The 13930-nt window shown below is 34.7% G+C and overlaps 4 protein-coding genes and 2 long non-coding RNA genes across 14 annotated transcripts; 3 read left to right on the top strand and 3 right to left on the bottom strand.

The window, feature by feature from the left end:
• Positions 1-195: 195 nt before the first annotated feature.
• On the top strand, positions 196-1664 carry LOC124311465 (ribonuclease H1-like). The gene is made up of 5 exons (XM_046775972.1): positions 196-404; positions 715-832; positions 900-1009; positions 1072-1247; positions 1314-1664. The coding sequence occupies exons 1-5, from the start codon at positions 374-376 to the stop codon at positions 1377-1379; spliced, it is 501 nt and encodes a 166-aa protein (XP_046631928.1). The 5' UTR covers positions 196-373; the 3' UTR covers positions 1380-1664.
• Positions 1665-3444: 1780 nt separating this feature from the next.
• On the top strand, positions 3445-4712 carry LOC124311655. 3 transcript variants are annotated; one of them, XR_006910089.1, is made up of 5 exons: positions 3445-3572; positions 3666-3755; positions 3864-3940; positions 4124-4281; positions 4353-4712. It is a non-coding gene; the product is annotated as an uncharacterized LOC124311655 (long non-coding RNA). The 3 variants fall into 3 exon arrangements; XR_006910088.1 differs by having other exon boundaries at positions 3484-3568; positions 4353-4709; XR_006910087.1 differs by having other exon boundaries at positions 3496-3755; positions 4353-4708.
• Positions 4713-4888: 176 nt separating this feature from the next.
• LOC124311570 lies at positions 4889-8227 on the bottom strand. Of its 4 annotated transcripts, XR_006909897.1 has the most exons (9): positions 7775-7791; positions 7586-7691; positions 7058-7262; positions 6805-6953; positions 6398-6533; positions 6160-6226; positions 5968-6085; positions 5511-5615; positions 4889-5284 (listed from the first exon to the last, which is right to left on the bottom strand). It is a non-coding gene; the product is annotated as an uncharacterized LOC124311570 (long non-coding RNA). The 4 variants fall into 4 exon arrangements; XR_006909896.1 differs by having other exon boundaries at positions 6324-6533; positions 7586-8227; XR_006909898.1 differs by having other exon boundaries at positions 6394-6533; positions 7586-8221.
• An 810-nt stretch (positions 8228-9037) lies between these two features.
• On the top strand, positions 9038-9963 carry LOC124311398. Its single transcript, XM_046775873.1, has 3 exons — positions 9038-9247; positions 9315-9652; positions 9714-9963. The coding sequence occupies exons 1-3, from the start codon at positions 9151-9153 to the stop codon at positions 9948-9950; spliced, it is 672 nt and encodes a 223-aa protein (XP_046631829.1). The 5' UTR covers positions 9038-9150; the 3' UTR covers positions 9951-9963.
• Positions 9964-10192: 229 nt separating this feature from the next.
• LOC124311365 (transcription factor A, mitochondrial-like) lies at positions 10193-11588 on the bottom strand. 4 transcript variants are annotated; one of them, XM_046775832.1, is made up of 5 exons: positions 11405-11588; positions 11216-11312; positions 10974-11149; positions 10584-10897; positions 10193-10520 (listed from the first exon to the last, which is right to left on the bottom strand). In XM_046775832.1, the coding sequence occupies exons 2-5, from the start codon at positions 11266-11268 to the stop codon at positions 10275-10277; spliced, it is 789 nt and encodes a 262-aa protein (XP_046631788.1). In that variant the 5' UTR covers positions 11269-11312; positions 11405-11588; the 3' UTR covers positions 10193-10274. The 4 variants fall into 4 exon arrangements, with proteins under 4 accessions (XP_046631788.1, XP_046631787.1, XP_046631790.1 ...); XM_046775831.1 differs by having other exon boundaries at positions 11373-11587; XM_046775834.1 differs by having other exon boundaries at positions 11228-11312; positions 11373-11568.
• Positions 11589-11826: 238 nt separating this feature from the next.
• On the bottom strand, positions 11827-13358 carry LOC124311366 (transcription factor A, mitochondrial-like). Its single transcript, XM_046775836.1, has 4 exons — positions 13128-13358; positions 12886-13064; positions 12481-12797; positions 11827-12409 (listed from the first exon to the last, which is right to left on the bottom strand). The coding sequence occupies exons 1-4, from the start codon at positions 13166-13168 to the stop codon at positions 12161-12163; spliced, it is 786 nt and encodes a 261-aa protein (XP_046631792.1). The 5' UTR covers positions 13169-13358; the 3' UTR covers positions 11827-12160.
• Between the last annotated feature and the right edge of the window lie 572 nt (positions 13359-13930).

Below are 13930 nucleotides of genomic sequence, written 5' to 3'. Positions count from 1 at the left end.
TATTTTTCATCTCGGACAGAAGGTGTTTTCGTAATCACAAAAAGGCAGCAGACATCTTACATGTCGAGATAAATATTGTGCCATTTTGAACAAATTTACCATGTCTTTTTTTTTTTATAAATGTGCGTTTTCGATGTGGTTCCGAATTCTACCGTTGCAAGCGTGCCTCTCTGCTTCTGTCGTCTCATGGTCGTCTTGTCAGTTGTCTATGGTAGCACAAGACACGAAGCACGTGAAGCAAAACTTCAGAGTCGTGTGGCGTGGTGGCGAAACCATTAATAATTTATTACCAGAATCTTTCCGCATTGTACTTAAACACAAGTGTCGAAAGAGTTTTTAAAAAATCTTGTGTATCAAGAAACATCTTGTCTCTATGCGTAACATGTATAACCAGATGCATCCAGGTATATCTCTTAGATTTACTACCTCCTAATAGCTAATACATTATCACGACATTAACGAATTAATAAATTGAAGTAGACGTCGTTGGTCGTTATGGTTTTGTGCATTAATTTTCATTTTTCTTACTTTTCTGCTGGTACATAGTTTTGTTGGAATAGTTTTAAAATTAAAATAGACCTTGTACTCTTTCCTGTTTGTTTTGTGTGTTTGTTTTATATTCTCGGCTGGGTAAATGAATAGTTTAATCAGTTGATTTGTGAATCATTGTGCTGATTCATCTAAACCTATTTTTGACAACAATTTGTTTTCTAGACTTCACAGTTGACCGCAATGGTTATGTAATTGTCTACATTGATGGTGCCTGCCCTGGAAATGGTAATCAGGGTGCAAGAGGTGGTATTGGTGTGTGGTTTGGAAACAACCATCCATTGTAAGTAGCAGAAAATGTTGTGAAATATAATTATAATATGGCTAATTGTTAATGTATTATAATGCAGGAATGTAAGTGAACCATTAAGAAGACATGAATTTATTCATACAAATCCTACCAATCAGGTGGCTGAAATAAAAGCTGCCATCAGAGCATGTGAGCTCTTGAGAAATTATGGTACACAGCAGCTAATGTTTTTGTTTTTCTTGATTTTGTGTTTACAATTATCAATTGGGCAGGTGTCCAACGTGTTGTCATCTTCACCGATTCTCAATACTTGATCGATTCAATAACCGATTGGATTTTCACATGGCAGAGCAATGGCTGGCGGACCTTCCAAGGTCAACCTGTTGTGCACAAAGCTCTGTATGAAGAGCTTCTTTTTTGGACACGAGATTTCGATTGTGTTGAATGGGTATCGTATCTTGTTTTAAAAAGTCAGTAGGTAGTAAAGTAAATTCATTTTATTCTGATTTTTTAGTCTCACGTTCCCTCGCACTACAACAAGGCTGACTCCTTGGCTAAAATAGGTGCTGAAAGCTATTAAAATGAAGTTTTCAATGTGACAGACTTCCTCAATTAATTTGGTTATCTTACATTAGAAGACTCCCCATGCAAAATTTTCTGTTCTGTTGTAGAGGACTTAAATTTGGGTTTTATTTAATTCATTTGAATAATAATGTGTGTTACATTTCTTCTTTTGTTCATTTAAACTAGAATTTGGATATAAAATATTCTGTTATCATGTTATGCTATGCATACTGTTTGGTTTCAGTATTTTATTTTTGTGATGTTACACAAGAAATCATCAGTTCATGCTGTAGAACCTGTCGATTGCGTCGGTTATTTTTTTTTTTTACATCTGTATCTTAATAGTAATTTAAATTTTTGAATTAAGGTTTATTAGCCAGATGGAATCTGAGCTGAACTATGCTCATGGTTTTGTTACTTGCAGCCAGCTGGTGAAAGTTTTACAGGCAAATTGAGCTGATGTAGTCGGTGGTACTGGTATTCTACTGTTCTATTGCAGATTGCAGTAGCTTGTCGTTATTGTCTGCCTGTTTGGAATTGATGTTTCCATGAGTCTTACTTCACTGTTAAGTCGTACTCCAGATTTTGAAGCCCTCATTATATCAAATTCTTTACTGTCACTCTAGAGGTTGCGGCGCCCACTACAACGATTATTCATTTAAGACTATCTAAAATTGATTAATTTGAGGTAATGATTGTTGTCGCTACAAGCTTATTTGGAAATTATCGACTTCTAAAGAAATCTACATTCTCATTTCAGGTTAATCATTCGGTGCCGTTCTATAGACTTGATCCATTTAGTGAAACAGAGAAAACATTGCTGAAATTCAATGTAGATGTTGGTACATGCATCTGGGTCCTTTCTTTTCTGTGGCACAGTTTCCCGAACTAACCACTAACCAACGCCCGCCGGTGGTCACTCACCCGCTGTTATAACCAGGAGGATGAGGAGGGCTCTTGTGCGACCATACATGTATTCCGATGCGACACACCTGTAGTCACCTACCACATGATTGTGCCCGGGTACCGCAAATTTAGTTATTTTGGTTTATTATCTACTGATAAGCTTTAAACTCTGTGTTTAACAATTCTTTAATTTAGGTCTTTCTTGTGAGTCGCAAAAGAAGTGTTGTGAGTGCACGAAAAGAATGAAAAAGCTGCTGCAAGTCACTTTCTCGTCTTAAGGGCCCATTAGAGACTTTGGAACTTGGGGTTAACATATGGAAGTAAAAATCAGATTGGATGAGAAATCTACCCTATTACCGTTCACAAAATGCATTTTATGTACTCACACCATAACTTTAAAAAAATTTCGTTTATTAAAAAAACCAATAGAATAATCTTCATAAATACTGAGCAACAGTTGCAAACCTAATATTTATTTTGTGCACGTAATTAAGTAACAAAGGTTAGGTTATTGTATATTATATACCTGTCCCAGATTTGTATTCTTTCTGACGCTAGACGGCAGGCATAGCCTTTGATCATTTTTTTACCTGTTAGAATCAGTTTAAATGCGCTTACTTTGCACATCTCTGTAGAATTTTCTCAATGCTACTTCAAAAAATTTTTGGGTGATAACTGTCAGTTTCTGTTTCAGCAACAAAGCTCACTTGTTAGATTTTTAATTACGTGTTTTTTGTTCTACTTCCGGTTTGCTCATTTCAGTCAGTAGTTCAGTAAATATTCATTCGACGCACAAAATAACCACATATTCGTGATCCTCGTCAAATTTGTGGTAAAGTTCATGTTTTTTTTTGTACGTTTTCGTACTTCCGGTTTTGAAAATTTTCCTGAACTATAGTTCAGGAAAATTCTCGATTTTGACCAAAATCTGGATTTCGGTGAAATCACATCTAATCGACCCCAAATTTCATGGAGATCACGAATATCTGGTTTATTTTGTCGGCAGACGAATGGTTAAGGTGCTATCGACTACTTCCGGTATACTTCCGGAAAATTTGCATTAAACTAGCAAGTGAGCTTTATTCTCTGCACAATTCTTAGCACTCCTTGGCAGTTTAAGCAAACAGAAATGGTCTTTTTGATTACTTTTGTAACTATCTAAAGCCGGTCCTTTAGATAGTGAGTTCTGGACGTGTCTAATAGATGGCGTGAAAGAATATTGTGTTGATATGTGCTTATGGCGGCTCGTTGTGAACAGTTCAGCTACAGCTATTTTCTTCGACAATTACAAAGGAATTCGTTTGTAAATTGGATAGATTTCGTGTGCAATTTGTTGGGCATGTGTTCTTTTCCGTTTATGTGTTTAATAACTTAAATATTTCTCATTAATTTCCAGGGGAATTTGTGTAAGGGGCATGCAGCCTAGTGTCAACTATTGTGTTATAAATCCTAGTATCCTACTGAATATGTCATCCAAATGACAGAGGTAACAACCAACACTAGCTTTAGTACAGTATTGCTGAGACAAAAATATTGTTCTCATCTTTTATTTGGACTCATCATAATTATTGGCTGATTTTATTGGACTTGCTAGATCACCAACCCTAGAATGGACCATTCTCTCATTCCATCTTCTAGAGAACCTTGAATAACTGATTGGTGGTTTTGTGTGTAAGTTTATTTTCATGTCACTGAACTTTCTTTGTTGCAGTCTAATGTTTATTTAAAATATTGTTCTGCACTAATGTCTATCTAATGTTTAAGTTTAATTATTCTTTTAGATCATAGACATCAAGCACATTGATGACACAAATTATAAACAAGGTGACTTAATTTTTTATATTTTTTTTACAGGTCTCTAATCTTGCACGCTAGCCTTTATGAGAAGTCATGTCCTTTGAAGGAAAGGGACAATGACTTAACAGTCAACAAGGTCCTTTGTTTGGTAACCCGTTGGCTGCTACCCTTGAACATCCCTTTTTACTTCCTTAAACAGGCCCTCTTGATTTGAGGTATTGCTTTCTTTTTCTAAAACCTAATTTAAAATGAGTGTTATTCTTATAAATGTTCATTCTGCCTACAGGGTAACTCCTTTGCTACATATCATGGACTTCATCCATTGGTGAAAACTGAAAAGAGAAAGCTGTAATTCAGATGTCTAAGCCGGAAGTCTGCTATGGTTAATCGCTCTCGTATTAGTTCGTTCCTCAACTCTTCGCTCTTTTTCCGGTTTCTCTTAACCATTTGCCAGGTAGTCAATTAAGACAGTGATGTCACCCCCTGTCTTGATTGTGTGCGAGTTTCAAAAGCAGTTTATCACCCAAATGAGACAAAAGGAGTTGGTTAGGTTTGTTTTATTTGGGTATAAACTGCTTTAAAATTTGCGCAGAACAAAATTTGTATTGTACCGGACGCTTTGTTTATTAAATATCAATCATTTTGGCTGATAATTGTAATTATATGATTTAACTCAATCAATTTAAAGTTTAATTCAATTAACTTGATTAAATTAAGACTAAATACATTAAGTTAATTTATTCAAAATATTTAATTAAAAATTTGTTATATTTTTATTTTAATATTATTAGATAATGGTAGCAAATATTTTAGTTTCATACTATTGGTTTAAATTTTATTTGTTTCAAAATTTCACATACTCATGAAAAATATCAGATTTAACAATGCACAAGGAAAATATTGCAAGTTTTGACATCCCATTACTTAAGAATTATTTAAAAACGTATGGGTGAGGATATTTCAGGAAGACGCGCTGTTTAAATTAACAACAGGTTGCAACATGTCTTAGTTGATAACAAATCTACAACATGGATATAATTTTAAACAACCAGAACTGAACTGGCACACTTACTCAATAACATCAACATCAGCTTCTTCAGGATAACACCAGCAACCCAACTTCAGGATCAGCTAATTCCAAAACTCCAGCATAATTCAGGATAGCAACAGCTTGAACAGGATTGAGACTGCAAAGCGACTGTACATTTACGCCGAGACCTATGAGAAGAAACAGGGATATTATACTAGTTAAGAGTTAAGACAGAAAAACCATGAATTTCTCTTTTAACTTCATCTTAATAAAATAGACAAAAGGTCTTCCTATAAGCAAGGTACTATAACTAATTTCCTTCGTCAGTTTGGAATTGATCTTTCAACGGAACACAACATTTCAATAAAAAACTTGATACTTCTCAGGTCACAAATAATATCTCAGTCAAATTACCATTTCATTTTCTTGAAGCCTTGCTTCAAGTCTTACTTCTCCACTCCTTGATAACAAAAACAGCAGACTCCATTCAGCATATTGTTTATCACATTGTCACCAAATCTTGTTGAGAAGAAAGAAAATCATTAATTAAAAGTTAAACCTGCACCAGCTATAAAAAATGTAATAGAAAACAAGAAAAGTCGTATTCTATTAAGTTTAAATTAAAAATTAATCGAACCCGAGCAGCAACAGATGTTTAAAATCACAATAAAAGGTCGTATCAGAAGTTTTGTAAAAGATAATAAAAAGTTCTAGTTAAATTAAAAAGAAAATTACAATGAAGTAAAAGCTAGTTGAGCAAGCAGCTATCTATTCAGAAAAACTCTAAACCAATTTTATAATATTCTAATTAGATAAGACTTTATGAAACTTCCCCAGTTATAACCCAATATCACCATCAAAATCAAATTACCATTTCAGAATGTCTTAATTGATATTGCACTTCAGAATAACACCTTGTTGACTGCTACAATAAGCTACAGCTCTACACACCTTTAACCTCTTTCACCAGCTGGCTGCAACAAAAGCACCTACATGACACAAAAACCTTAGACTTTGCCATTTTCTTAAATTCATCAATAGATGGGAGATAGGAATCACTTACCTGAACATGAACTGCACACCAAAGAGCAACAACATAATTAGCTCTACATCTAACTGACGATGGAAACCTACAGAACAAAAGAATATCAATGAACAGAATGACATTAAATGTGAAAAGAATTCCAATGAAAAATTTACAAAGAAAAACAAGAATTGCAAGTTCACCTTCAGCCAACAATTATAGAATGAATGATTCAACCACTTAGTAGTTAAGGCAATGAAAAAAAATTCAAACCAACACCAGACAGCATGCAGCACTTCCCACACCAGCACATGGTCATCACGCAACAGCTCACTACGACCTTCACAGCTGCAACAATTCCATGTGGACATTTGACTGCCATGAAAAAGCTGAACCTCACCAAGCCATTAATCCTACATGGAAAAAAAGCTTTATTACTATTTTTTTTAAAAAAACAAGGTACTAACAACTAAGTAACAATTTTCAATTATCTACATAATTCCTATTACTTAACAACTCCAAACAGAGAAAAAAAATCTACTGGGATAAGACTTGACAAAGACATAAAGGTATCACAGGCATGATGGATTGACAAATGTTCCTCATCTTCTTCAGCATTTAAACAAATGCATCTTTTTATAATTTTTACATTCAAAAACCCTAATGAACTAAAAACTAAATTACCTTCAAAATATTTGTGAAGAAGAATGTTGAAGTTGAGTTGACCACATTGATTTCGAACAATTTGACTGACAGTATCCCACGATGTCCAAAGAAGATGGTGTCATCAGTGGAACAAGATTGCGATGTTGCTAGCATCAGGTGCTTTGTCCCTGGAAAAGAATCTAAAGCTAACACGACGAAAATGAACCAAGAAACAACAAAATTTGGGGGGAAATGTACAGCAGACCCCATGACATTAATAAAGAATTATTACCATTTTTAAGATGAACATTGTCAACAGAGAAAGTTGCCTGCAATGGCCAAGCTAAACCTTCTTGGACAGCATCGCCATTGAAAAAGACAATGCGAGAAAAGTCTCAGCAGTTGATCATCCACCTCAGGGCATCTCTCGACTTAATGAATGCAAAACCACTGCACACCAGACAACGCCATGAACAGCTCTAACTGAACGAGGAACCCTATAAGACAATAAGAAATGAACAAACAAATGATTTTCAAATATTAAAATAAAAACAAAGCAATGTTCTACTTTATAAAAAAATTTCATCTCTTCACAAGCTAATTTTATTTCAATCTTATTTAGAAGCAGAACTCACTAAATAGTTCTATTTCTAACCCTGTTTGTTGTAATTCATTAAAGCTAACAAAACTTTTCACAAAAGCTGTCTTACGTGAAAGCCTGAAATAAGATGTCATTTGTCTTCGACATCAAGACCAAAATGCTAAAAATGCTACTTGATTTCCTTCTCGATCCGATGTAGCTTTAAAAGTACTCAATTACCTTTTCAAGTTTCCTCTTTTCATCTCATTTGTCTTGCAAAATAGACCCTCTTCAAGGCAGCGAACACATGGACGTATTTCAATGAAGAAGCTCAGACTTCACCAGGCTGTTGATAGAAATATAAAAACTCAATTAAAAAACGAAGTCTTAAACAAAAGTGCCCCTCCATGAGACAATGGCTAAGGTAACCTTCTCCGACAGCGTCTCGAATAAAAAGAAATATCGTAATAGAAATGGAATGTGTTATCTGAATGTCGAAATTTGATGACCCCCACCCCTGCCCCTACTTTCCTCTAGATAGCTGAATAGTTAAATCCCTAAACACACAGACATATTTAGCCACCTAGTGACAGCCCTTAGCATCCACGGAGGGCACGGACGAGTAAAAATAAACTAAATATTCGTCATTTCCGTGAAATAAATTTAGTAGAAAAATTAAAAAGTGAGCTTTGTTGGTGGAAAAGTTATCGTCAGTCATCACCAGAAATGTACCACACAACAACTGCCGATTTATTTTTACAGGGATGTCAAAGTAGCTGAAACTGACAAAATTGACAGCTGAAAATGATCAAAGGCTTTGATTTTACATGTTTGAGAGAACTGTGAACTGGATTTCCAGTACAATTGATATTGAAACATCGTCGACATTGCCAGCGGCACCTACTGTTAATAAAATAAATTAAAATCATGGACATCTGGTAGTAAAATACATAACTGAAACGTTTCCTATGACACTAACAAAGATTAAAGGTTAGATCTATTGCCACGACATATGTCGTGACGCGACGGTCGAAACTGTCTATTGCCACGACATCTGTCGTGGCAATAAAGAGAAAATTGTCTATTGCCACGATACGCCTATACTTCCTCTCTGATCTCTCATATCGTGGCAATAACACGAATTTTGTCTATTGCCACGACATGCGTTTTCGTACTAAGTTCCACAGAAGATCTTTAGGAAAACTACTTAATAGGGTAAAACTACATGTGCATAATTCCCGCATGTCAATTATCCCGTGAAACTCACTTTGTTGTAATCTCCAAATAAAAAATTAACCCTCTCGGCGGAGAATCGAACGTCATGCTATCGCATAGTGGCATTCATCGCTGACCATTCGGCTACCACTGCTGAAATATTCCTGTAAAAAACTTGACATAACTAACCTAACCTAACCTAACCTAACCTAACCTAACCTAACCTAACCTAACCTAACCTTACCTAACCTAACCTAACCTAACCTAACATGCGTGAATGTCGAATTAAAAAAAAAATGATGTCGTGGCAATAGACAAATTTCGTGTTATTGCCACGATATGAGAGATCAGAGAGGAAGTATAGGCGTATCGTGGCAATAGACAATTTTCTCTTTATTGCCACGACAGATGTCGTGGCAATAGACAGTTTCGACCGTCGCGCCACGACATCATGTCGTGGCAATAGATTTAACCAAGATTAAATTGTCCTGAAATCTCGTATTCTGTTGACTATTAGTCTATTACAGCAGCTTAAAACGCCTCAAATTCATTTCACTTTAACAAATTCACACTTCATTGCAAAACTATAAATGTCCGACGAAATTAGGGAAGCAAGAAGACGACGTATATTGGAAAATTCAGAGAAACGACTTCAAAGGATTTTAGGTGTCAACACTCATCTTAATGGTAAGACATCAATGTGCGATTATTATTCCTCTTTAAGAAGTTAATTGTGTGGATTATTTTGGCTAAGAACCTGATAAACAACAAAAAGAATTTCTTGCCACTCCGGTGATTACTGCTGAACACCAAAAGGTAGCAACGGAACCATGTATCATTAAAAGTTCCATCCTCAAAGAAGAAACTCACCTTAGGCAAAGATCTGGTGTGAATGAAACAGTGACAGGATCAACAAACCCACTACTGGGTCTAGGCATTGAGAAAAATCTATTTGAAATGGATGGAGGTCCACTTCAAAATGGGAAGACAAACGAAGAACATCCAAAGAATAACACCCCTGGATTATTAGTGTTTCTTGCTATAACTTCAATTACTCTACTCTTTACAGGTTTTGGAGTATTTTTGGGCCATGTAAGATGTCTGTAAAGGGAAAATTTTACCAACTCAGTTTTAACTATGATATTTCTTGCAGAATGTCCTGATCCCATTTGGAATTTTTGAGACTTACATGTTTGTAGTCAGCAAGAAAGGAAATCAGCATCAGTCAAATAGTTTATTCAACACAGCTCTCATGTTGAGTGGACTTCCCCAACATCAGCTGTCTCAACTAACAAGAACTCTTAAGATTATTCAGACATTAATTCAAGATCTCTGTGTCTACTTGTTTGCTTGTTTTATATCTTTCAAGATTTATGCTATGATTAATTAAACTTAATTTTGGGAAACTCTTTTAAATATCTCTTTCTTTATATACAATATGTAATTATGGAATTAATAAGAGAAAAGAAAACCAACTAATGTATATCTGCCTGTAAATTAATTTCTTGGGAAGAAAGCATATTGTCCAACCAAATCCACAAATCATCCTTTTTTGGTACTTTAAAATTAGTTTTACAAGTAGTGCAACTAGGATTTTTAAATACTTGATGGAGATCAATCAATGTTTTTTTAATAGGTTCATTCCAAATCATTATTAAAAGAGGTGATGCATGAAGGATTGATGGGCAATTTGAGTGTTTATGAGGATGTTTTCCTACTTTCCTTTCATTTGTTTTTTTAAAGGGAGTAACTTTTTCGAATTTTTCGATTCATCTAAAACAGGAATTGGTTGTGACTCACTCCTGACCAAGTTAGCCTTTCCTTGACGAATCATTTCTTCTTCCCATTCGGCTAACTTTTTTCGGTATTCTTTTTCGTCCTTTTCATACTTGAATTTATAAGGTGCTTTCTCTTCGGGAGTTAGATTATTCCACACTTTACTGATTTCTTTTAAGTGACCCTGTTTAAAGAAACCAAAATGCATTAGAAATGTAGAAAAAAAACTGGTTTGGCTATTATTCACTGTTCCAAAATATTTTGTCGAATCATTTGTCTTTTTCGAATAAACATCCTTAACAAAAATTCCAAACATGCCAGTGGGACGAGTAGGCTTTCCTGTTTTTCTCAGTTCAAATTTTGATCTTATCTTCTTTAGAGATTCCATCCTAGTCTTTTTTGCAGCTTCCAACTGCACACGTTGAGCATCAGTTAATGTGCTGTAATATTGCTGTAGAGCTTCTGGATGTGTCTTTATTTTTTCATGAAATTCATTCATCATCTTGGTCTTTGTTTCTATGTCTACTAGTTTCCATGCTTCTGCAAGTTTATGAGCTATCTCTGGTTGAAAAAATATAGTGGATGTATTTAGATTAAGAATTTAAGGCAATTTAAGTAACGAAAAAAAGCAAACTACCTGTAAAAGTAGATCCAGGGTGCATTTTAGAAAACTCTGTAAATTTCTGTCCACAAAACTGCAGATATGGAGATGAAGGTTTCTTTGGTCTTTCAGGTAAGCCCAATTTTTCTTCAAGACTCAAACGCTTAACAGTAGCGTAGTTCATTGACCATAATTGGCCACTTACTTTTGGCCTGTATAAATTAATTCAAAACTTACTATGAGTATTTGCCTTTTAGTAAAATTTTAATTGAATTTACAAATATACGAACCCAAGGTTGGTTAAACTCCGCAACATTCGAATAGCAAACATCCTATTATTACACTTTAAAAGGAAACGGATGGACCCAAGGAAACCTTTATGAAGTTAAGAATGTGTTAAGTTTTGAAACTGTCTGTGAAGATTTATTGGCTAACTTCTGTAAGGGACTTAATCGAATGCACTTAACGAATTATGTTTATTCTGTTTTTATTACAAATTTATAATAACAACAAAATAAGTTTTAACAAAGTTTTGCGCCGTCTGCACAAAAATACAACGTCACAACTTACAATCCTCACAAGAGAGGTTAAACAACAACCAAGAAATTAGCTGAAATTGAACTGCAAATTTCAATTTAATCTATCTCTTGAAATTAATGACACAGTCTAATCCATTTTTTTAACTAATCACTATTGAAGTATAAATGTTTATATAAATATATTTATAAGTTAAAATAGATTTCAATTTTCAATGCAGACATTTTTCGGCCCATTTTTCGTTCGGTCGGGAGTGCGGCAAATTTACCGCGCTAGCGTAATATAATCCCAAAGAGCGGAAATTAAGGACAATCTTCTTTCTTAGACGTAGGAGGAAGGACAATCTTCTATCTTAGACGTAGGAGGTTGTATTGAACGTAGTGGATTGTAAAGAAAATGAAAAAAACAAACAAAAAAAAAACAAAAAAACAAATCATGTGCCTGTAACTCAATGATGAACACATGCAAAAAATTTTGCATTTGAAAATACAATCTTTTTATACCAAATAAATCTATTTTACTTAAAAAAAAACAATTTGGCAGAAATTGAAACTAAGATGTTTAGGCCATTGTAATGCTTGACGGAGATCAATCACATTTGCTTGGGTCCAATCCAAATCTGTTTCAAAGGAATCCATAGGATCTGAAGGTTGACGACTGATTTTTGAGTTACAGGCGGTGTTTTCCTACTTCGTTTTCATTGGTTTTTTAATACGTTCCGTTTCCTTAGAAAATTTTTTCGAATCGTCTAGACCAAGAATGGGCCGGGCTCGAACCCTGACCAGATTTGCCTTTCCTTGTCGAACCATTTCGTCCTCCCATTCGACTAATTTCTTTTGATATTCCTGATCGGCCACTTCAAATTTTAATTTGTATGGTGCTTTCTCTTCCGGAGTTAGATTTTTCCATCTTTTGCAAATGTCTTTTAAGGTAGCCTAAACGAAGAATAAAAATTGTGTTACAACTTATAAATAAATACTTTAAAATTAGTTATTATTCTACTCACTTGTACATTAGGCTTTCCTGAATCTCCTGCTGATACTTTGGGAAAAACTTCCTTGACAAATATTCCAAATTGGTTAACAGGACGAATAGGTTTCCCTGTTTTTCTATTTTCAAGTCTTAATTTTCTCTTCTGTGCAGATGCATCCTTTTCATTTCTAACAGTTTCTAATTCCAAACGTTGAGCTTCAGTTAATGAAAGATAATATTGTTGTAGAGTGTCTGGATATTTTTGTAATTTTTCACGATATTCATTCATCAGCTTTGTCTTTGTCTCTTTATCTATCAGTTTCCATTCTTCAGCAAACTTTGGGATTATCTCTGAAAGGAACAAATGTGTGTAATCAATAACAACACAGCATGAAAAGATAAAATAGAAATTTAACAAATATAAAAATTTATAGTGTACCTCTAGGTAGAACTTTTTGGGACACATTTGAAAATTCAGCAAATTTTTTTTGGCAATAGTCAATGTATGGAGGTAAAGGTTTTTTTGGTCTTTCTGGGAAGCCCAATTTTTCTTCAATGCTTAAACGCTTGGTAGCATAATTGACTGATATAAATACTGGTCGACCGCTCGCTTTTCTCCTGTATAAAACAACTCATGAGTGTTTCTTTGCAGAACTTCAAAGTATATTTACAAATACGAACCCAAGGTTTGATAAACTCGGTAACATTCGAATGGCATACATTGTATTATTTCTTTTTGAAACAATGAACGCCAGCACTCGCCAAGTTAATATCCAAGGATTGATGAATAGTAATTTAAAATGTACTCAACGGTTAAAAATGCTTGTTTATTACGAATCGAAACGAATGGCAACCAACACGACGAAGTCGACGATTAACGACGTGATTTCAACATCGTCTGCTCATGATTTTATTGTATTGGTAGGTTTAGGGTTAAACAGCAACCATCATTTCTTCACACAATCAACTGAATTTCGATCTGATTTCGATTAATTCGATTAATTTGATTAATTTCTGCCACACTAAATTCACATTCCTTTTTTCTAATTTGAAAATGGTTAAAGTACAATAAATTGTATCAATCAATCCATTTTTCGATGCGACCACTTGGTGCAGCCTGCAGCGGTCGTATAATTGGATGGTCGCATAACCGGCCAAATGAATTAGTAGTAAGTAGAAGGTGATGACTGAATCTTAGTAACACTTTGCTTTAAAGAAAACAAATTATTGTTACGACTGACGAAATTCATCTTTGTTCGAAAAAGTCCAACCCTTTTTCAATAATGAAGGTCAATGATGATTTAAAAACAGAATACCTCGAAGTGGATTAAAATAATCCAAGTGGCGGCATGTTTATCGACAGAACAGTTTGAACTTAAACGGGATCTCGCGCCAGAAATTGGTGCATGCAAAAGGGTGGTCGTATACCTGGATTGCCGGATTGGTCGTATGGGCAGGCGGTCTGATAACTGGACCAGCACTGT

The sequence above is a fragment of the Daphnia pulicaria genome, chromosome 8 (genome assembly GCF_021234035.1).
Source record: "Daphnia pulicaria isolate SC F1-1A chromosome 8, SC_F0-13Bv2, whole genome shotgun sequence".
NCBI classification, from domain to species: domain Eukaryota; kingdom Metazoa; phylum Arthropoda; class Branchiopoda; order Diplostraca; family Daphniidae; genus Daphnia; species Daphnia pulicaria.
This window is presented reverse-complemented; position numbering and strand designations above follow the sequence as displayed.